Source organism: Strongylocentrotus purpuratus, unplaced genomic scaffold (genome assembly GCF_000002235.5).
Source record: "Strongylocentrotus purpuratus isolate Spur 01 unplaced genomic scaffold, Spur_5.0 spur5_contig_847, whole genome shotgun sequence".
NCBI classification, from domain to species: Eukaryota; Metazoa; Echinodermata; class Echinoidea; order Camarodonta; family Strongylocentrotidae; genus Strongylocentrotus; species Strongylocentrotus purpuratus.
In genome coordinates, this window is record NW_022145554.1 from 1,900,071 (window position 1) to 1,924,044 (window position 23,974).

A 23,974-nucleotide genomic window follows, 5' to 3' on the forward strand; every position below is an offset into this window, starting at 1 on the left:
AATCATCTTTCTCCTCACAAACATCAAACACTCTACAATGTATAGTAATGACCTCTTGTACACACTCACAAAGAAAGGTCTTAGTCAGAACAAGAATAGTCCATATTCATCATCAGCATTTACATTTTATTTTACAAAATGGCAGACTCAGATTTCTGCCCAGGAAAATTGTTCCTCTTTTAACATATATGAGTAGAAATAGTCACTTTATACAAACAAATTTTACATTTACCATTTATGCATGATTCTTTGAAACTACTTTTCTCTAAATAATTGGAAAGAATTTAATGAAAAGAAGTAACATTTCAACATTGAAATGGAATGACACTGGCATTTTCTGGTGTGCGCAAATTCAAAGCAATGCCAAAATATCTTTATGATCAGTGCTACTACATGCATAACAAGACAAACGTTTTTCAATGAAATAATATAGAACATCACAAAGACTTTTGAGAAATTAACTCAAGGTCATGATAATTTTCTACAGCCTATTGTATTCAATTTGAGATTACCCAACATGCAATGTTTGACAGATGATGGAAAAGGCTTTTCAATTTGTCTTAGGTTGATTTTGGCGAGTTGTGTTGTAGGTTATGTAGATCTATCTTGTTTGTAAAGATTGGCAGGGGTGAGAGTTCAAAAACCTGTAAGTCCCATCACTTTTACAATGCAGAAAATCAACTATATTGGTAGATACAGCTAGCAGCAGGCACGTAGCCACAGGAATTTGAGTTCTTTAATAACCAGGGGTGATAGTGAGCACTAAAAAAAAAAATGTAGATTTTTTTCCCCCTCACCACGCCCACCTTGAGTAAAAAAAAGAAAAGAAGAGGATTCGGGGGGTAAAATGGCATCTAACAACATTCCCCCCTTTTGTAGAAAAATTGGGAAAAATAGGGAAGAATAGAGAAAATAAGGGGAAAAATCAGGACAAAATCTGGAAGAAGAAAAAAAAAAAAATTTGGGAAACCGATTTGCATTGGGTTTTTATCAGGTCTGAACAACAAAGAGAATTCTTGATTTTCTTTTTCCCCTACGCTTTAAAGTTTTAATCCTTGCGATGTGAACCAGAGCTCATATTGATAAAACATTACGAAGCCTACATGTCTGTTTGAAAGTTAAACTTTTGACCTCAACACAAAACTTTACATGCAAAATTTTAAGCTGTTAAGCTTACTAATAAATATCTACAACATAACCATTGCCAATTACGACAGGAAGTCAAGTCAGGTCATATTGCTGACGAAGGCTGCAGCTGACCCGCTGAAAATGTCGATGGTAAAGATTTCATATAAATTGCGTTAACAAATTTAACTTTCAAACATACTTATTACAAATACAGATGAACTTTTATGAATGAAGCCTACACATACAATTGTAATTGTCAAATATGTATTATGGCCTACATGCATGTAATAAGTTGACAACTAGCTTGGTATTATATGAATAAGAGACCAGGTGGTTCTCTTTGATCTCTTTGGTCAACCATGCATTCAATAGGTACAAATGCTATTGAGCTACAGTAATTTTGGCTGTGTTGTTCTCCGTGCCTGTGCAAAGCATGCAGCTGAACATCAGATCACCCATGTTAAAATTCTTTCTGAAACCTGTATAATCATACAGATTACCTCTCCTGATAAACCATTCCCTTGTTTTTACCTGGAGTAGCCTTACATATGCAAGACTCAAGTTCAATGTCCAATTGGAATACCGGTACATGCATATTTTTTTCAAGAAAAGACATTTCTCAATCTAGCTTTTAATATCTGGTCACAGGATCGATCACGAGGCAATCTCGTAACCCAAGGCATCCAGATTCTGATCCAAGAGTTGCAGTGACGACTCCCTAAGACGTGAGAGAACTTGTTTCAATTCGGGCTTCCGGAAGACCTGCAATGAGACAAAATAGAAATAGGTTGGAAACCTTGACACTATATGGCCCTTATTCTAAATAAAAGTCTAATAAAGGAAGTAAATCTAATATCTAAGTTTTCCTTTGGTTAAACAAAAGATTTCCTTAGGGTTTAATCTACTAGGTTGAAATTAGTAGAATTTGGATCCATGACACCAATCCTACCTACTTATCATAGAAGAAAAATAAATAATAATGGATCTTGTGGCAGATTAGCTCAACAAGTTATCAAATAAAGTCTTCTTCTACCTGCACATGTAATGTACATGTATATGTACTTCTGCTACTGCTACTACTAATTCAGGAAAAACCAATCCGAACAACATCAATGATATCTGTTTGATAAGCTTTACAATTTACAACTACAAATTAAGGAACATGGTTATTTGTTTTAATAATTAAAATTAACAATGTTGACTATCAGAAAAATTGCACTTTGTACAACTATAAAAAGAACATGATTGTTCCTTTTAATAACCCAAGTCACCAACGTTGACTATCAGAAACGCTCTTCCACATAATATGCACCTTGAGCACCCCACAGTGTGGATTTGGTGCTATATCAGTTACATTCATTATTATTGTTACTATTGTTAAAGTATGAAGTCATCCTTTTTCTGACCTTATAGAGCTGGTACTGCTCCGATGCCATGATGTCAGCTAGAACCAGGCAATGGTTGAACTGTCGCGTGGAATGAAGAACAGAATGTAACAGTAGACACATCTTAGGGATGCAGAGCTCTCTCAAGCGTTGCATCTGACTCAAGCGTACCTCATCCACTTCTTCGTCTTCCTCATCCTGAAAGAAAGGGATGAAAAAATATTCAATCATACAAAAAATGGGATTGACTGTAGAATATCCCAACAATAGGGTTTATGCATGGGGATGACCAAAGCATAGGTTTAGGGGAAGGGTCAGAATTAAATTTAGCTAGGAAATTTAACAGTATTCTCTGGATTTACATTAGCTTCATACCTGGTAAACTTTATGATGGGGCACTTGATTGGGTAATAAAAAGAGTTCATGCTTACAAAAGTCTGGTCGACCATCCATCCACCATCTACAAATAGAAGCACATTGTACATGGTGTCTGAGACTCCCTTGGTGAGTGCTAGCACTGTCTGATCCCATCTCTCCAACTCCATCTAGACAAAAAAAAGAGGATTGGAAGTATATTATGAAAATACATGTATATCTCTTTTATGAACAAACAGCATGTAGACACCAAACAACAAACAAACACTTGCAACTATTATTTAGTCTTGAGGAAAATTGCTTTAGAAATTGTATATAAGAAACACGTTTAATGCCAACAAAAAAAGCAAGTCACATGATAAAGATTTTTCCAGATAACGATCTACCTGTATTCATGCTGTTAAATTGCTTTATTTCAACAGGGTTCCCAGAAATAATTTTTTAAAAATTAAAAAAATCCCTGATTTTTCCTGATCGAGTTTAAAATTTGTAGATCATTATTTCACCCTATGTTTATTTTCAGTTTGAAACGTCTTCAATGAACAGTAGTAGCAGGCCGTAAAGCATAAGCAAACTCATCACACAACAGCTGTGCTGTTTGGCCGCAAGGCAAAATACAAAAGGCTGACCATCTTCTTTCATTTTTCTCCAATTTCCTGATTTTTTCCCCCAAGTAAAAAAAAAACTACAAATATTTTGCCCAATTGCCAGGATAGCTGAGATCTCTGTACAAGAAACCCATGGGTCACATCTTGAGAAAGTACAGATTATTTCTTTAAGGAATTGGACCAACCTCATATTCCTTGTGCTCATGTTCATAGCGCACTTTGTCGTGGAAGTTAGCGTCGTCCGGTAGGCAAGGAGGACCAGGCTTTTTGTTGTGGTAGTGAGCGAACCAGTCATTGTAGGCGTCAAGGGCATCCTAAACAAAAGCCAATTTCAATATTAATTCTATTTATACCTCAAATGCAAAACATAATTGTACAAACATTGTATACAAAAATACATGCAGTATAAACACAGGCAAACACTGTAAAGAAAAGATGACATGACAATGTGGCCTTGTATACATGTAAAAGAGCTTAATTCCAAAAGGAAGTATCCACTATTGACCAAAATTGATATTTTATAGATGAATATGTGCATCGGACCACATTGGAATTAAATGCACTGTATTGCATTGTTTTCTTTTCTTCAATAGGTACAAATTTTTCTTTTACAAATTTATGTTTCCAAAGAGACTAAATCCAGTACTGCAATTACCAATCTGTTCATTTAAACCACGTTCATCTCTTAAAAGCCTGAGGTGCATGTAAATGTAGAACAAGATTTTTAGAATATAAAACTTCAGCTTAAACACGGTATTGTGCCTTTTTGATGATTAACTGTATTAAGATTAAATGTAACGGATAGTCCAAAAGTATATTTCCTCAAAAGATAATATGTTGGAGAATGAGGCTTTGCATCAATTTCGGCTAAATTGATGCAATTTTGTACATTCACCATTTAACAATTACAATGCAAAGATATATGACAGAGGTCTTGAGATTACTATTCATACATCATTTGTGCATTAACAGTTACTTTATGTTCACAAAATTAGAAAAATAATTTGTTTCACCAAGTGATCCAACAAATACACTGACGACAACTGTTGTTGGTAATGGTGATCTTACCAAGTTGGCCTTAATGTAGAGATATTCCCTGATAGCATTGGTATCTTCAGCAGGTGGGGCACCAGACCCTGCCACGCCTACTGGTAATGGTTTCCTACTAATGATAACACTACAGTGATCTTACCAAGTAGGCCTTGATGCAGAGATACTCCCTGATAGCATTGGTATCTTCAGCAGGAGGGGAAACAGACCCTGCCATGGCCTTCCAGTTTCTGATGATCACATCGATGGAATCTTCTGGAAGCTTCTTGAAGACCTCTCTGGCTGCGTCGTGCTTCGTGGTGGCTAAAGGGGAGATGGAAACATGCATTAGAGAGACTTGGAAGATGGATACATGAATGGGGCTGGTCAGATGGATTGTTCTGCATTTATTAACATATTGAAATAACTGAGTGTAATTGAAAGTAATAATTCTGTTTATAATATGTATAATAATATTACATTTATAGAGCACATTTTCATTGGATACAAAGCGCATAAAAAAGAAATACATACAAAAAGAGAGCACATTATCATACAAAGCTTACATTAATTACAGATGGAGAGGTATATTGCAACAAATTAGAAAAGATATGTTTACAGATACCCCTTGAAAGCAGGGAGAGTATGGCAATTCTTTAGTAAGGAGTTCTAGGTTTTGGGGGTAATAACAGAAAAAGCCTGATCACCTATCACTAGTTTGAGGGACGGTGAGTGTATTACTAGTGGCTGATCGTGTATTATACATGGATGTGTGCGAGTGGAGTAGATCACCTGGGTATGGTGGGGCCTGATTATTGACATTATTTAAAGGTAAAGACCAGTTATGGTCATGCGATTGCATTGTGAAAGAAACGTTGTTGAATCGATCAGAAAAGGTTGATCATCTAGCATCTAGCATCTGCAAGGTTCTGGAATCATCAAAATGATAAGAAATTTGGCCCATTCTTCGTAAAGTTACAAGCACTATACACAGAAAGATGTATATGGGACTACCCTATATTTCTCACAGACCATGAGAGAAACAAATTTACCAAATATATGAATTAGTAGGCGGTTTCCCGGCAAATTTTTTATCATCATGTATTATTCAAAACATATTCTTTCACATGATTGGTAATGAGAGCTTCCATTTCATTTTTTGAAATTGGGGCGTTTCCAATACTGGTCTTTACCTTTAATATCGCGTACATGTATATGTGACATCAGCAGAACAAGGGTCAGTGGGTACTAATTACCTTTAAAAAAACCTTTCATTTGGTAAACCTCACTAAAATTTTTGTGGCATTATATGGGCTAAAGATGAGGGAATAACAGACAAAATGAAGAATAGCATAAACACAAAACCCAATTTGGACTTTTCTCTCTGGAACCATCTACTAACCAAGGAAAGTTCTGATGATAGCGTTGCTCTGCTTGACAGCTTCAGCCCTCTGTGATGGATCAAACACTAACCAGTCAATGGCTTCTATCTTACGACGATCCTCCTACAACAAAAACAAAATTCATCAAAAATTGTAATTATCTTTATTACTACTTTATAGTCTATGCAACACAAATAATCTCCCTGTGCCACAATGTATTTATCATGGGATAAATTATACTAAAGGCTTCAAGATTATGAAATGTTTACATGAAAGATTAATCTATACTGGTTTCAAAAGGGTCGTCATGGACCAGAAATGGTAAATTCTGCAAAGCCATTGAGATGCACAAAGTGTAATAATAACAATATTTATAATGATAATACATTACATTTATATAGCGCATCACATGAACACTTCAATGTGCTTAACAATGGTATTATTATTAACCTTGGTCACTAGATTTGACGTCTGAACATAAGTGTGCACCATATCCAATCCGGTCAATGGCGTGGCTTGGATCGTAGATGAATTACGTGTTAATTTAAATCCATAAAACTATAATTGTGACTGTATTTACCTGTGATGTAGCTGCTTCCAATGCTGCTGTGCGTACGATATCTGAACCAGGTTCCCCGTCTTCTTTGAATCTCAATGTCTCCACGACCTTCTTGGTGATTGCAGCTACATCCAATCCTGTCAAGACAAATGCATATTTTGAGATTTACAAAATGCAGAGTTTGTGAGGGGTATTTCCCAGACAAACATAAAACGACAGTAAATGAATGAAAAACAAAACCAAAAAAAGCGTCAAATCAATTTGATTTTACAATAGTTTCTGGGCGTGATGTTTTCTACAATGTATCAGTGTTAGGCATTTTTACACAATATATTCTTATCCAAAGCATGTTTAAAGAGGTGTTTTAGCATTTGAAACGTGAGCAACTAACCTTCATGTTTTGGTAAAATTTGTAACAAGCAACACCCCTTTAGACAGTAAGGCCCGAATTCACAAAGGAGGTTTACATTTAACCCATGGTTTAAACCTTCATTTACATTACCCATGGTTTAAAAATTAGCGCAAAATATGTGTACCTTGCCTTGCGCGCGTCTAATATTGGACCTTTTGACTGTGTCATGCTTATTTTGCGCTAATTTTAAACCATGGGTTATGTAAATGAAGGTTTAAACCATGGGTTAAATTTAAACCTCCTTTGTGAATTCGGGCCTAAGAGTTCAACAGACAGACAACTATGAAATCTTTTCTCTAGAATCTACAACTCTGCTGTTCTTACCGGCATCTTCAGCTAGCTGTAAGCAGTACTGTCTCTGATTCTTGTCATGGATGCCTGCAAAGAAAACATGGAATGATCAGTTGATGTTTGGGCGACACATGCTCTACCGGCAATTTTTGCAATCGCACTGGCCATGAGTATATGTGGCAAAGACACTTGGCTATTAGCCTACAGGACATGGCTAATCAAAATCATCTGAAGAAATGCCAATCAGAATCCATTGCATAGGAAAGTACTGGAAATTCAACTTCAGACTCCCCAGTTGTGGTATAATGTATGACAAATAAAAAGAACTGATGTGATACAGGACTTGCAGATTATTGATAATCTACAAAAATTAGCTTGTCACAATTATTTGATATTTGTTAACAATTAGCAGGACAATAGCATAAAACCCAATTTCTCTGTGAACCAATATTATGGTGACTAAAATCATTGTACAAACCTACAAATTAAAAAAAACAAAAATAAAAAAGGAGGAAAAGGAAACCAATAGATTTGATAACTCCTGCAAAATTATTTACCCCTTCTCCAATGATTTTCAAAAAAATTGAAACATCCTTCTTACCTTCCAAAAACTTTGCATACCACACAACCTGCAAATCAGCTGGAAGTTGTGAAACGTATATGGCAACCAGTTCAGTCTTATTGTCAGAGATTAGATCCTGTGAAAGTGGAACAAAAATATCATTTTATTAGTATTAATAGTAATAATAACAATAATAACAATAGCAAGAACAGTAGCAGGAGCAGCATTAGCAACCAGAACTGCATCTTTCTAAAATTTAGACTTGAATGCATGCTAGTATTATAGAAATATTGACTGCTACGAGAGGACTGGCTGTTTATATATGCATTTCCCGAGAGCCAGTATAGAAACAGCCAGTCCTCGAGTATTAAAGCAGTTGACATCCCTTTTATATGCCGAATTCAAACAAAAATCTACCAAGAATTCTTACCATATCTTTTTATCGAGTAAAGATTGGTTAAAACATCACAAAAAAACTGATAAATTGTCTGTTTATCACCGCCCGAAAAATGACTGAAATTTTCAATAAGTTGGGAATCGCAGACAAAAAGCACTATATGATGTCCGTGATTGCTCAAAGAACATTTTAACACGTAAACCAATGGGTATCGCATCAAGATTTTTATATTTTCCCAGTAACTGGAAATTTGCCGGGATTTTACTTTAATTTCTTTACGGGAATGGCTAAAATCACGAACTGCAATTTCGACCAAACAGATGGCTGGATTTCTTAAGTGAGGTATATAATGTAGGGCAGCAACATGCACAATCCCAACCAGCACATTTGATATCTTGTAAATTGCATTCCTGCTTGTTTACAAATTTGTGGCTCAGAAATTACTCCCTTGTTGATTTCATGTAGATTCCTCCTTGCCTGGAATGTACAAATAGTCAATTTCAACTCCTGAAGCAACCCTTTGAGTCAATTTCACTCTTGGTATTTCCTGAGTAATATACAAGCTGTCAATCAAAGGTACATGTACATGTAAGAGGTTTTGTGACCTACTTCTCCCTGAAACCAGTTATACCAGATCAGACCAGATCAGACCAGATCAAACACATTGTAATAATGAGTGCAGAACTTCCATGCTTGTACACACATGTATCGTCATTTTTTACAAGAATGCTACAAAATTAATCAATCAATTGATTTTTGACAAAATAAGGCCCAGAGCAAATGTCAGATCATCATGTCAAAGACATATATAAACATGACGTAAAAATGTACATGTTGGAATTGTGTACCTTGACGTAGGCCTCGATGACAGAGACGCATATCTCCTCTCTGGTTTGTAGTCCTAGAGAGCGTAAGGTGAGGGCTAGATGAGCCATGAAGCGGACTAGATGATGAGAAGGACGTGGGTTATTCTCTCTCAACCACTCACTCATTTCTTCAAGAAGGGCTAGAAGGAGAAAAATATGGTGTATAAGTGATTACTAGTTGTCTTTTCATATTCAGTTAAATTTTATTTAATGTTCACTATCTACTAGCCAAATTCATGGAGAAATCCTTTAACCCATGGTCCAACCCAAGGTTTCATTATCTGTGGACTAAAATAAGCACTAGGAAGCAAACAAGTCCTGTTTAATGGACTTGAAGCTGAACCATAGTTTTATGTACACCAATCACCTACAAAATAATTTGTGTTCAAATAACAAATAATTTGTGTACAGATAGAATGTATTAAACCAACCTCATAAATATTTACCTGGCTTTCAATGGGCTAATGATTAGGAGTAAGAATAACATAACACGTAACTTAGGAACTGTTGTGAAGTCTACTCACAAGTCACTTTTATATCAATTGAGAGTGTATTTAAACTTTCAAGGTCTCTCTTCAGAAGTAATATTGAAGCTCATATTTTAAATATAGTATTACCACATGGTACTTATAAAATATAGACAAAAATAACCTTTGGTTACTCGTACTCGTCCAAATTGACCAAGGTTGTTTATTATGATAAACAACCTTGGTATATTTGGTAAATTGGGACTAGTATGGTTACTTCACAGTGCATTCAGGACAGGGAAGTTGATAACTTACTATCAATATCACCCAGTATGATGTATTTCTGTATAAGATGAAGCTTCTCTTTGGCTTGGGCTTCTACTTTCTAGAAAGAATCAAAGAAAAATAATACATATGAAAGAAAACATAAGTATAGTACATATTCTTGCATTAAATTACAGTTAGATGTAGTGAGTCTTGGTGTCAAACTCTACTCTCTGGTCAGCCCAAAAGGATCATGTCGTCGGCCTTATGCCAAAAGGGCCTTAACCCGATTTTGGGGGTTATTGAGTTATTAACATCACCTTGTAGATTTAATCATTCTCTTTAAAATGATGTGCTTCACTTGTTGAAATTCGATTAATTTATGAAGATAATTATGAATTTCAAAAGGGCCTTAACGCGTATCTCATCTTTTTCCTTACAAGGTACGCCAAAAGGGCCTTAACCTACACGGCAAATCTTTTATCAATGACAGATTATTTCGTAATTTCCATTTAATTCAATAAATATCAGTAGAAACACCATTAAAAACATGATTAGTCTAGAATAGACACAATGTACTTAAAATAATCACTGAAAGCATATGTCATGAATTTAGATCATGAAATCTGAGTGAGATTTAAATTAGGTATGGATGCATGAAATGCGACCGACTCGTTGAAGTACGCAGATGTCAACGTATGGGACTGTGATGAAAAATAAACAACGAAAAAGGTGTTCTAAATGTACGATCTCTAAAAAATAACTTTACCGATAGCTGCATTATATCAATAAAAATATTCAGATATCAAAAATACTTTTTCAAACATTTTAATTAACCAGTTTTATCAGTTTTCGTGATCCAATAGCCGTAGGAGGGCCTTTCTGGCAGACCAAAGGTGTTGCGAAACAAGAAAATTTCCTTATGCCAGAAGGGCGCTAACTATGCGCGCGTACTATGCGCGCCCTTTTGGCATAACGACGCGTAGGTTACGCCCCTTTTTGGCACAATGCCGAGTAGGTCACGGCCCTTCTGGCATAAATATGCTGCCTTCAAGCCTTATGCCAAAAAGGCCCTAACATGTTTTTTGCACATAGCATGTACAATTCTGAATATTTTATAACACATTTAACACATTTCATGTAAAACTGAATAACTTAACATATTTATCGAAATTGGCTTCAAAAACAAAAAAACGACCACAAACTTTTGATTATTAGAGAGGCCAAAACCTTTAAACGCGATTATCTCGGAATGGCCAAAAGCAGTTAAGGCCCTTTTGGCATAAGGCCGACGATGTATGCATAGTAAATAGGGTTTCATGTACATTAGCGCTACTAGAAATGGCAAAATAGTAAAAAAAAAAAAAACTATTTATTTAGAAATTGTAAAACAAATCATTTTTAGTCGGACACATGTATTGTCTTGTATCTGCTGTTATAGTGTCTTTCATCTGTTGTCTTGAAAGTAGGAGGTCTTTATCTTTTAACACATGCTCCCCTACAAAAAAGATTGTATATCTAGATAAAGAATTCATCCATCAATGTTTACCCTTAACCTTGGATTTATATAGACTGAAAATTAGAGACATCCATGAGTAAGTGTCCCTGAAAAAAATTGTACTTATAGTGAAGAGAAAGTTAAGAAATAGAATAGCTCAGAATGTAAAATATGATGTGCATTTACATCTATCTATACATGTATAAATATGTATACAGGTTTACTAGAAATATGGGCTTCAATTGAAATGACTACATTACCATTCTATGGAAGGGAAAATTGACTTACTTGGTTTGGATGGGCATGAAGCTCTTGGAAAATCTTGGGTGGAGTGAGACTGCAAAAAAATAGTGAATAAAGAATATATTATCTATGTCAATCTGACATACAGATATCCCACTTTAATAGATTGATGTTGTTTGGTAGAGTTTTTCTCTTGATCTACCAACTCTAATGATCAGCAAGTGAGCTCTAAACTCACCCACATCCCTCTGTAGTAAGTACACATTGGCTCTGCATGATACATACATGACCTAAGTTTGGCTGGAACCCATCAATGAGTTCATGAATTCACGCCATCACGAGAACGGGACGAACAGACATTTGTATGAACGGACAACCCGAAAACATAATGCCTCCGGCTACCTTGTTGCGGAGGCACAAAAATGCATTGTTTGTGTGCTTTAGCGCTTCAGCTTTGTTTACATCTGGACCAAAGTTCACAGAGCCGAACCAGAAAAATTTGGACGTGATCATTTTGATACCTTTCTTTGAAGCTCAAAAATTCACTCTTTGGTGTAGAAGGGATTTGGGCAAGATATCTACACTAATAAATACACTTCTTCCTCATGCTTCGTCACTACGCAATGGGTTAGGTTACTTCAAACAATAATACTCCTGCTTACTCTTTGGTGTAATAGCCCTGGGGTAGAGGTTGAAGGGCCCTATCTGACCTCAGCTGGTCCCGGATCTCTCTCTCTACTTCCTGGTCGACTAGAACCTTGAAGTACCCCCAAAGGCAGTCCTCCCACAGGTCACAAGCCGGTAGCAGCTAAATTAGTTGAAAATATAGCAGTTCAGAGTTTTCTTATTTTCTAAATCAATCAGTTCTTCTTCTAAAATTGTCAACAATTAATCTCATTTTCCACTCCTTTATAGTTTGAAGAAAATAAAATGGTTATTAAATGAACCTTTATGAAAGAAATTGCAAAATCTAACTAAAAAATGCCAATTCATACAAAAAAGAAGTGATTTGATATTTTACAACGCATTGCTAATTTGTAGACTTTCATAATTAGTTACAATTAAAATCACTGCTATTATGGGTAATTCCTGGCACTTACGATCAAAAGCTAATGCAAAAACGTCATTAAGAGAAGACACTTTACTGCCAGAAACCCATTCCTATGGTAGAATACATTCTGTTTGTCCACAATGCCCTCCCTAACCTATTTGCCATACCTCTCTCAGGTTTCCACTAAGGACTGCATAGATGGCCCTCTCATACAGATGGAATCTCTCATCCTCGGCCATTCTCCAGCAGACATTCTTCCAGATGTCTCGGTACATGTTGCCTTCGATCGGGGCCAGGTCGCCTGAGGTATGAACTGAAAGAGAACATAAATAATGAATACATACTCCGATTCCTCACTGGAGAACGGAAAGAATGCTCTGCAAGAAGGACAATTTCTTTGTAGATTGTGCACTGACTAATGAAAGTGTCTTTCATCAGAAAAAGGCAGCATGACAAATTGCAACAAACATGTAAAAGCCAGACACTACTAGAGAAAATTGAAGAAAAAGGAAACTGTTTCTGCACTGTTGGTGAAATTTACATGAAGGGACACAAAAAGATGAATGCAAAAGGAATAGTAGTTTGTGATTCTGTGAATTAAAATGTCTTATCTCACATAACTGAATGACAGTTTAGGGAATACAGACACATGCATTAAGCTTAATCTACCTCTATGTGATCAAAATATGAATTTCAACAATTACACATTTTACGTTGTAGACATGTCTTTGTATGCCATTACATTTCCCTAAGCTACTCTAAGTCATCAAACTCACAAACCTGAGGTCATATTCCTATCATGATAGAGCCTCCATCCCTCTAAGGACGCAGCCCTCCACGCCTGGCCGGACTCCTTGCACAGTCTCTGAGCTTCCTCCAGCTTCCCGGCCCGGATGTTGGCGAAGACGTTCAGGAGCAGCCTGGTCTCGTCCTCCTTGTCCAGGTCAGCCAGAGGTCGGTTCTCTCGGATCGGGGCATCCGGGTCAAGAGAGGTCACCATCGTCTCTCTTGTTGATGACCCCGATACCGCCCTCTGCTGCAGGTCATGGAGAGTGTTTTCCCTGTAAAATAGAAAGCATTAACAATGATATTAAGGGATCTGTACCCTCGTTCAGTGAAAAGTGCCAAAGTCTACAGAGTTTCCATTTAACACATCTATTGTTGGACTACTCTTTGTAATAGTCCAGTTTACTTTCAAAATACGGAATTTCTCAAGAGTATTTTTCTTTTCAAACATGTACACTTACATGTGTTCATGTTTGCGGTCAAAATTGACGACTCATGTTTAACAATTATGTCAGCAACTCAAGGGATATCGACAGGTAATTAAGAAGATGCATTCTAAATTGATGAACAGATATAAAAAAAATACTTCCTAAACACTACAAGAAACTATAAGGGACAACACACTCACCAGCACACTGAATGCGAGTAGAACTGGACTTTATTGTACGAGAATGCAGACTGATCGGCAGCTACGCTTTCCAACCAATCTACAACGATCTGATGTTGTCTAACGACGGCGTCCCTCTCGAACAAAGAGTCTGCAATCTCTCTCTCGCTGAGGTGTTCGGTCTAAACATCATAGTGCGGGTAAGTATTGGAATGCAATGGGAAAGACGGTTAGTTGACATTGAGTATTAAAGGTAACAATGGAAAGTATCACTATCAACATACAATTGGCATCTAGAAAATAGTGACCACTCTAGAAAGAGTACCACATAAAAATGTTTTTTTTAACCCAAACTTATGAAATGGATCAAAATAAGTTGAGACACATCATACACATTAATAAAGTGTGCAGACAAAAGGATAATTATCAACCTCCAAAACCTGGTCAGGGTGGTGAGGGAACAATGTCTTTGCAGTTTTCTTTTCTTTGCCCTAAGCTCTCGCAAACTTGGCCTTGGTATCTTTCGCTACCAATAATGAAATTCAACCACATAGATTAGGAATTACTCATATATTTACTTATTAGAATATCAAGGCAAATTTCATATTGAAGGCATTGGGTTGTTCAATGTTCCATAACTATGTAAAAAATGTCTTGCTTTTGTTGGTTGCTGTACAGTTTTGGATGGGGAGAGGGGGGGGGGGGGGTGGGGTTAGAATCACATTATCATACTACATGTGATATTATTGTACATATGTTTTTAAATCTTTTCATAAATTGTAAGCAATTTTAGCCATCGGCTGCTATAATTTTGTTTAGTAAACAACGAATGAACAAAACACAACAAAATCTTTAAAATAAATAAGTAAATAGATAAATGACTAAATCTTCCTTACATGAATTCTATCGACAATGATAGAGCCAGGATCTTGATCTTCCGCAGACATTTGTCTGTCCTGATACAATGAACCAATCAGTCGCCATGTTGCTTTCTCCTGGGTCAGCAGGCGAAGCACTTGAAGTGTGCGGGAAAAGCTGCAAAAGATATGAAATAAAGTTACACATACAGTCAGTAATTGATACAAAAATCTATAACCCCAGGCAAAACTTTTCCACTGCCTTTAACAAAGAGATTCTTAGTCTTGCCCTTTCAAAACTTTTTTCATCTCCATCAATATCCTCAAATGATTTATGTGCATTTACAGAGTCCATTCCCAGCTTTTCAGTCTCCATTTCCATCTTTTTTTTTCTTTTTTCTTCTGCAATACATCCTTTGCTCCACGCTTACCTTTTGATCTTTTGTTTTAAAGATATTAACCAGAACAATTATAGTGTTACTCTTGAAAGAAAGGTAGTAATAGTAAGAAATCACAGTAATGCAACAAATTAGTCAACTGATGATTAAACTAATGTGCTTAATTAATGCAAAGTCATTGTGAATACGTACTCCACATAAGAATTTGTCATCAAGTCGATAGTTATTTTTGGGGTCAACAACTTCTGATTTTTAAAGCTTTAGATTTCAAGTTTTTAGAGAGATGATACTCCTCTGATGGACACTAAAATAGCATATAATTGTAATCTATGGGTTATAAGCTTTCTGTTGATATATAAATCTTAAGAAAAAAAAAAAATCTCTTACGACAGGGTCTTTAATTGCACAATTTTATCTTGTCTGATACCTTTTCTGACTGGGTAGAGTTTTGGTCATGAGTCTGTCCAGCATGGTGACCTGTTCATGACAGAGACGTTCATACTCAGACACCAAGGCAAAGACATCGGTCAGAGACTGGTGTTTCTTGAAGGCATTCAGGAACTCATCAAACAACCCTTCCGTTGCTGGAGATTGTATGTAAAAAGGAAAAATTTGCATTGACAATAAGAACATTGATACATATATGTACCAGCACATACATTTTAGCACTCTATTATTTAGTAGGATAATTGGACGAACAACTGAAAACAGACTGACATGGACACCATATTCATATAACAATACATACACTTTGAGTCCATAATATTGATTCACCAGAGTACTTCTGAAGAAAGTTGGCTATGCTTTTTATTCAAAACTCAATTTGATAGGAGACATAGTTTCTCACTTCTGGTATTTCACAAAAATTGCCCCAATTTTGTGGAATGACCCTCATGCGCTCACATGTCTGACTTTCTGATAAAAATGAACATCATCTCACAATTTCTGCAACCTCAAAAAGTGCAAGATATGTCTGTTACTCACCTAGTTGTCCTGGATCCTCTTGCAGCAGGAGATTCGCCCTGGTCATGTCCATGGTGACACCTGTTTGATCCAGCATTGAGTTATCATACTGAGGACTGGACAGCATAGAGGCTTGCAGGTTCCGGGTCGGTTCACCCATGGACATTGAAAGCTGCAATTTGCAAATTGAGTAATGGTACATTGTTGATGTGTTGTGCAATTGCAATCAATCTGATTATCAATGTCAGACTTGCTTCATAACAAATGCTTGATTGAATATGATGCGGTAAACCATGTTTCTTTTTTTAAATTGAATAATGGCATAAGAGTAACAGGTTTCACATTTCTGTGTCAACGTACTACCTTTGTTGCACACAGTTACTATTCATAAAAACATTATAATAACAGCTGTGTAAGGTATAATACTTTTTGATACAAAAATGAAAACTTTGAAACCTGCATGAAATTCATCTTAACCCCATAAATTATAACCACATTTTAACATTGGATAACAAATATTGGTATTAAGAAGAATTTTATGCCGAAGAATATTAGTGGGATGCGGGGGTTTAGCAGTAGATTACCTTGGCTGACGGAGTAAGAAAGGATCTCGCTGGTGTGAATCCAACTGTGTCTGAAACATCAAACTCTGATGTCATGGGTGGCTTCTGAGGTGTATCTGGCAAAAAGAAAAGGGAGGGGAAGGGCGGGGGTAAAACATTTTAAATCTGAACTATGAGAAAGAGGGAGAGAGAGAATAAACAGAGAAAATCCCACATGCTTTATTCTACATTTTTTCCACTCTACAAAGTACACACCTTCAAATATACTCAACACAATTTCTATTGGAAAGATATTTCATAATTTTGTTGGTCCAAATTCAACACAATATAGAGGAGAGAAGGTGGGTGGGGGGGGGGGGATAATTTTAGAAAGCGTTGCAACTGACATCAATGAAATAAGTTGTGCCAAAGGACTTTTTATCCTTCAATTTAGTACTTGGTATGTGATATCTGAATTCAGAGTAACTTCTTTACTAATGTTTTAGTATCCCGCTGAATACGAAGCCCAAGTCTGTAAAGAAATTTGAGTTTGAGTTGAGTTGAGGATTTATTATCCAAACGTTTCAAATACAGTAATATAACAACAATAAATGTATGTTTGATCATGACTTACATGTTCTGCGTTTCATCTCACTTGCAGGTGTTCTTGCTGTTTGGTTGAAAGGCCATACTCCTGGGGCGGGTGTACCCTGTAAGCCAGTTGCTTGCTCCAGCATTCCCATTGCTGTAACACATAGTCAAGGACAAACAAAACAAGGGTATGGTGACATCAGACTCACCGACTGACAGCTTACAAGACCAACTGCCTGCGAGACTGTAAACTGCATAGTTTCTGTGCTTTATAAATGTATTTAAAACTTTAGAAAAGTCGCTAGAAGTGCCAGAAGTGTCATAAGACCAACAATCTCAGTTTCCTGGGTCATTTGTCTACCAGACATTCGATCTTGTGGACCTGACAAGTTTTCTAATATTCATTTTTGCAGGCTGTATGAAAATCCACTGGAGAGTGGCCAAATATATTTACGTAATTTCCATAGATTCTCTGCCAACTTCTGTGGGTTAGTTTATACTGATACTGACCTCCTGTTCTAAGTGATACATTTATGTGCAAGCTGTACAAAGTATGCCATATCAAAATCTCTTTCTGCACTGTTTAATTGAACATGAGTGCTATTAAAGGTAAATTCACCAAAACAAGTTTGCATTGATTGCTCCTCAACTTGCTATTCCTATTAAGATCACAACCACACACAAAGATGATAATTCATTCCTACAAAAATGAATTGCAAACATGATTTCAAATGATTTTTCCTTGAAAATGCAAATAAGCTCTAACTTTTGCATTTGTAAGTGTAAAAGGAAGTATTATGGTTTTAATCAAAGAACAGTAAATATGACTTGATGAAATTCGTTTGTGAAGGATACATTTTCTGATGCGGTCATTCTGCAAGACATTGCTCCGCAGCTCTTCTCTTGGTTCTATCGATCTGTCTAGGATGCTGAATGAAAGATCACCTTGTCTGCAAAGAAGAAAAGACAAAGGAACGTTCTCAAGACAACTACTTGGATATTAATCACACCATATATGAGACAAGGTTATCATTTGAATATTTGTTGAACAGTATAACTGTCGACAGCAATAGTAGTTTCATGCCATGGATAATTAGAACGTAATGTTCAACAGTGTAATACGCATCTTAACATAATAACAACAACTTTTAATGGAATTTCCACTGAATAGACCAAGGGACAGATCTTGAAGCAAAGAAAAAAAAATGCTTCACAATTAAAGTACATATTGCAAAATTACTAATATACATATGTTTACCAAACAATTATAAATGCACCTCACGATTTCAACATTTTAATTTTGTCGTCTATCATTTTCCCTTTTTCTGGCAGTAAATATTAATAGTCTTTCTTATTTATCTTATTGTACAGGCAAAGTAATCATGACTATTTATGAAATGAGTTCAAGAATGGAGGCAAACAAATCGGTCAAATTAAAAAAACATGCATCATTCTTTCTACCACGCCTAACAGGCAAACATGTTTCTGTCAACAATTGAAAAGTTGATAACAGCTGGAAGTGATATTGCGCTGATGAGATACCTGCACCTGTGTATCTCTGTGATTTCATTAAAAGGAAATGGCGGCCCCCACGACTGTGTGATTCTTGGCATTTTGGTTGTCTTTTTGCTTATCTCTCGACTTAACATTCATTTTGTAGACCCTTTGTATAAAAGAAATACTTCCATGTTTTGGGGCTTGTGCATTAGTGATATGCACTGCACTCGGTTAATTCACAGTGAGCCAGATAATGAACTCAACAAGTATCCGATTGTGACTTAACTTTGGGTGCATTGCATATTCACTGTGAAATTTACTCGCAAACATGAATTATTTGTATTTAAACTTACCTCCCCTGACGTCTGTTGTCTCTCCTTTGATCAATAGACCTGTTCATTGTGTGTGGGTCAAAGGAGGTGTCTGGCCTCTGCGAATACTGAAGAATAAAAGCATGAATAAGTACATTTAGTAGGAATCTCTACTGCTCTGTAGATGAATGGTTATCTTTTACCAACAGTTGCCATGATTGTTTTTTGGAAATAAATTTGTTGTGAGTATGACGACTTGTGCAATAGTCGGGCGGAAACGTGTTCAGACAGCTTGAACTTGAAAATGAAGAAACAAGAAATAGATCTGATGACAAAACATGATGCAGAATAGGTGCATGAAGTTAGTGACTGTAATCTCAGATCCTCATTAAATTCATGCAAGTAATTCACATCATGAATTGATGATCTTTACGGTTGCTATCTTCACACAGCTCAGGTGCGTGTGCCTGCCCGAAACCCATCGTTGGCATGTAGATCTACTTGTAGTTGTATTCTGCAGAGGTTTGGTGTGAAACCTGTGAGAAAGTATAGACCTCTAGAGGTCTAACTAATGTCTTTATTTTTGGGAGAAATAAAAAGATAAGAAAATTTACACGAAACAGGTAGGAAGCGACTTTTATTAAATCATCATGATCATGACCATTATTTCAACAATTGTTTAAGATTTAGTTGCTTTTTGGTATGTTATAGGTCTAGGCCTAGTAATAGAAGAGTAAAGGAGCCGTAATCGGCCAGCTCCAGTTTTCGGCCGATTGGTTGGATGCAAGGTAAAATCACTCTAAAATACATCGCATAATAGCATAACACATATCCCACACATACCATACCATGCCAGTGTCACTGAAGAACCATATTTGCAATGAAAAATATATCCTAAAATATCACATTTTAGCGATGTAATCGGCGGTCCCGCTACCCGAATCTGAAAAATCGAGTATCTTACGCGTGTCTGTAAGAAATATGGGTACCATAAAATGAGCTTTATTTCAAGTATTTTTCAGATTTAGAGCCCGATTTTGTGCTAGTCGCAAGCTCAAAAGTATCTCATCGCATGTATTAAATCAATGCAGCCGCACACCGCAATGCAAACACGATATCTCTGTCTAATTTAGATTCCAATATCCGATCACCACAGTACTAGTTTTCGGCCTGGCGAGCTCCGGGGAGCTCCGGCGAGCTCCGGGATATCTGCTCCGCCCGCTAGTGCTATAGATCAGCACGGAAACGCACGGCGCGTGCGCGCGCTTCCTATTGACTTTGTACAAGCGGCCGAAAACTGGTACGCTATGCCGAAAACTGACTCCGAAACAGTGAAAATTGAAATGAATATTGTCATGGCAATTCGTGATTTTTTTTCTGGGATTCTTGTTTTCTTTAAATAATAATAATATTTGCTTCATGATTTGAACAAAAAATGATAATAAATAGGAAGTAAAGGGTCCTAAAAATAGGATTTTGTCTTAAGTGGCCGAAAACGGGCTCCTTTACTAGGCACATTCATGGGGCACTAGAGGGCGCTTCGGTCGCGTACGAAAATCTGAATAGCCTTGCTGCGGTGGGTCGGCAATAATCAGCCCAAAACTTGGATATGGGAGGTTGGAAGGATATATCTTTTTTATAATGTTATCCGGTCTTACCCTTAACCATCCTATGTTTAATCTATTTAGAAATAACATGCGAGTATGATAAAAGAAACATCGGGACCATTACTGAAGTAACTTTTAAAATATTAGCCTAGAAATGACCACCAAACGGAAAAAATTGACATTTTTTCCCAACAAATCTTCATAAAATCTGAGTTATAAACAAGTCACATCTAGGTACACTCATACAAATACGATTTTCTGAAAATTCAGGTATGATTTTTTAAGTTTCTTTCAAGTATATTTCTGCGCATTGCAGCGCCAATATTCTTCACTGCTTCAAAATCACCCTTGAATTTTTTTTTTGCAATGAATTTGATACGACGTCCGCGAGTGTTCCCCGTTCCTTGCGTGTTGAAAGTTTGGTAATACATAGTTTGCATTGACTCGCGCACGAAAAAATGGTCGAAAACAAAATGTCAATTGAAAAAATAAACAAGCTTTTGTACAGTTATAAGAGTTCTACCGAGGTTTCTTTATCGATTTAATTTATTATATAGTCTCAATTAGAATTCAGAATTATCTCACTGAAAAGTTAAGAAACCGACGATGTTCTCGATCGTAGTTATTTTCATTTTGCCAGCAGCCGATCTAGCGTTGTTTGGGCAAAAAGCTAGGCCGCTGCCTTCCCACCACGAACCTTTCTGAACCCGCTAAAATGGCGCGCTGCGGAGCTCCGAAGCTGCGTTGGTATCGCTGCAAACTCTCAGCCGGCTAGCTCCGCACGACGGACCATTCGCGGTATGGCGAGAGTGTGTGTGTGAGGTATGATTTTGGATTCGAGAACGCACGTAACGAAACCGTGCGCGTCATTTTCAGCTGTCGAATGTGTACGACGAATTTTACATGTACGATTTTTAGTACAGATACTTGGTCAGTTTTCTTCTTAAATCTTTGGTTTTACAACATTTAAAAATATAGTTTCTTCAAATCTGCTCCTGACTCGGTTCAGACTAATTGTCTGATGTGTTTTCAAGTCAATTTTTTTTTTGCATGAGTTTGCCTACCTTTACTCTAGATCTAACTTTAGAGGTCTAGCCTACTAGTACTAGTAGGCCCTACTACTAGTAGGGTGTCTGAACGATTTTTCAATTTTCAATTTGGGATCGTTTTTCACCATTTTTGTTTGATATTGGAATAAAAAATGTAATCAGAATAATACCTTTCAAATTTCAAGACTCACCGATGTTTCTATCAAAAGATACAGCCCCTCAAAAATTGTGCAATATTCATAGCATTTTGGTCAGAATGGACAGAAAAGTGGTTCACGCAGAGTTATAATTTCTGCTCAAAAGCTGCACAGCTAATGCACAGCACGATATGCAAAGTGTGGAGCAAGGGTATTTTCAAACTGTTGTAACAAATGATCCCTTGGGACTAGAGAAAAAATAAGTGCATGGATATATTCTTTACAGCTGGCCCAACTTATCCCTCGGGGGAGCAGTTCGTGAAATTGGTAAATCTCCGAGTTACCATGGAAACGATGTTTAAATCGCTGTTTTGAGCAAGATATTTTTAGAATTCCGGGGGTGGCCCCCTATGGGGAATATGGAGAAAAACCTGCTCTTTCATATGACACCACATTTATTGAGTTTCACCTTCAGGATCATTTGTTATAAAGGTTTGAATTTCTAATTTTTCATAAAACCATTGACCAATTTTGCTTGGTCGCGCAATGCATGTAGACCACATAGGGATGTGTGCAATCTCTATGGGAAAGATTTTAGCACACAACATCGGGTGCGCGATCAGACACCCTACTACTAGGCCTATCATCTATCTAGGGTATTTCCACGTTGGAGTCACAGGTCGAAAGTATGGTCATAGTTCTGAACAAGCGCCAAAACAATGACATGTCAGATCAGACCCAACATCATTAACATCAACAGTATACGGAAGAAAAGGTACTACTACTACTAGAGGTCTAGGTAGATCTACTGGTACTATTCTAGTTCTGTTTCATCAATCAATCAATGTCAACGATTTTTGTTTATCTTTCTTCTCCAGATGCACGACACTGACACTGACAGCACAAGCACAATTTATAGATCACCGTTAGTGTATCATCGTACCTTGTGCTTGTCTCAAGTGCGGGGTGTATAGTTCAAGCAAAAACCTTCTAGATACAACTGAGTAGGCCTACAAGAACTCTATGTGCAGCTAAAAACATTTAAACATCGATGTCACCACCAATGACATGGACGGTACATCAAAGTGCATGCGCGGGGCAACCCAATGTAACCAAGTTTGAAGATCAAGACAATAATTGGGTCAATTCATCACATTCTGCATTGTGAAACTAACCTTCCAAATATCTGCCATTGTAGTGTCACCTGGCTCAACAAAAGAACCAGAAGCACGGTCTGAAGGGCGACCAGCTGATTCTTTCTTTCGCACATTTTTCTTTCCCGCCGTGAATGTCGCCATTTTGCTTTCAACTCGTCCAATAAAATACGTGCTGTAAACTAGCTAGATGTTTCCGCTCCGATCCCATGCCCAATGATTATATCTCCTAATTAAGGGCATGATAGTGGGTGCTGACCTCACCTGGGCATCGGATATTATAGCTGCATAGACCTACTTTTAAAACAAAAGTGCCCCCACACTTTTCCCAAATTTTTCATTGGAAAAGTGCCCATTTTCTTTTTTAAAAACTGCCCCTTCGGATCCCCTTCTCAATACACGTGCCACTTTTCCTTAGTGGAAGTGAACCACCTATCGCTTTTTCATAAGTCCCCTTCACTTAATTTTTCACGAATGTCCCTATATTCACCTCTGATAAGCGCCCCTTTTCCTTCGACAACTGCCCTTTTTCCTATGCAATTAGCTAGCTTTTCTATCTCTGGTAAGTGCCCCTTTACGAGAAGTAGGCTTACCCCTTACCGCTTCTAGCTGATAAGTTTATTTTGACACAAGCCCCTTTTCCTTCTAATAACCATATTTCCTTCGGATAAGTACCCTCATTCCTTTTGAGCCTCTTCCCCTTTTCTAAGAGCCCTTTACATCTGATAAAAGCTCCGATTAAAATCCGATAGGCGCCCTTTTCCTTCAACACATATAAATGCCCCATAATTATATTCTCACAAAGTCACAAGTTCCTTTTTTCATCTCTTTTCCCCTTCTGATAATTGCCTACTTTTCATTTCTCCATAACATGCACCCCTTATTTATTACTAGTAACCTTTTTCTTTAACTTTCCTAGAGCTCACTCGCTCGCATTTATATTTGTGTTACTTATAAA

The 23,974-nt window shown here is 36.9% G+C and overlaps 1 protein-coding gene across 2 annotated transcripts; it reads right to left on the reverse strand.

The window, feature by feature from the left end:
- Positions 1–1,032: 1,032 nt before the first annotated feature.
- On the reverse strand, positions 1,033–23,197 carry LOC115918000 (nuclear pore complex protein Nup107-like). Of its 2 annotated transcripts, none has more exons than XM_030993051.1 (24): positions 23,038–23,197; positions 19,112–19,197; positions 18,117–18,211; positions 17,305–17,415; positions 16,713–16,807; positions 16,150–16,300; positions 15,593–15,749; positions 14,807–14,945; positions 13,932–14,092; positions 13,298–13,578; positions 12,685–12,830; positions 12,129–12,274; positions 11,512–11,560; positions 9,777–9,846; positions 8,977–9,134; positions 7,771–7,867; positions 7,203–7,256; positions 6,488–6,603; positions 5,928–6,030; positions 4,689–4,849; positions 3,682–3,810; positions 2,945–3,058; positions 2,535–2,711; positions 1,033–1,890 (listed from the first exon to the last, which is right to left on the reverse strand). In XM_030993051.1, the coding sequence occupies exons 1-24, from the start codon at positions 23,158–23,160 to the stop codon at positions 1,783–1,785; spliced, it is 3,027 nt and encodes a 1,008-aa protein (XP_030848911.1). In that variant the 5' UTR covers positions 23,161–23,197; the 3' UTR covers positions 1,033–1,782. The 2 variants fall into 2 exon arrangements, with proteins under 2 accessions (XP_030848911.1, XP_030848918.1); XM_030993058.1 differs by lacking the exon at positions 23,038–23,197 and adding an exon at positions 22,806–22,998.
- Between the last annotated feature and the right edge of the window lie 777 nt (positions 23,198–23,974).

What these genes read in the sequence shown, in the direction of transcription:
- LOC115918000 (XM_030993051.1), bottom strand. Translation starts at nt 23,160, where the DNA reads ATGGCGACATTCACGGCGGGAAAGAAAAATGTGCGAAAGAAAGAATCA. An exon ending in GACAACAGACGTCAGGGGAG is followed by an intron (nt 18,212 to 19,111) that starts GTAAGTTTAAAT and finishes TCTTCTTTGCAG; the next exon opens with ACAAGGTGATCTTTCATTCA. An exon ending in TATCATCAGAACTTTCCTTG is followed by an intron (nt 4,850 to 5,927) that starts GTTAGTAGATGG and finishes TCTCCCCTTTAG; the next exon opens with CCACCACGAAGCACGACGCA.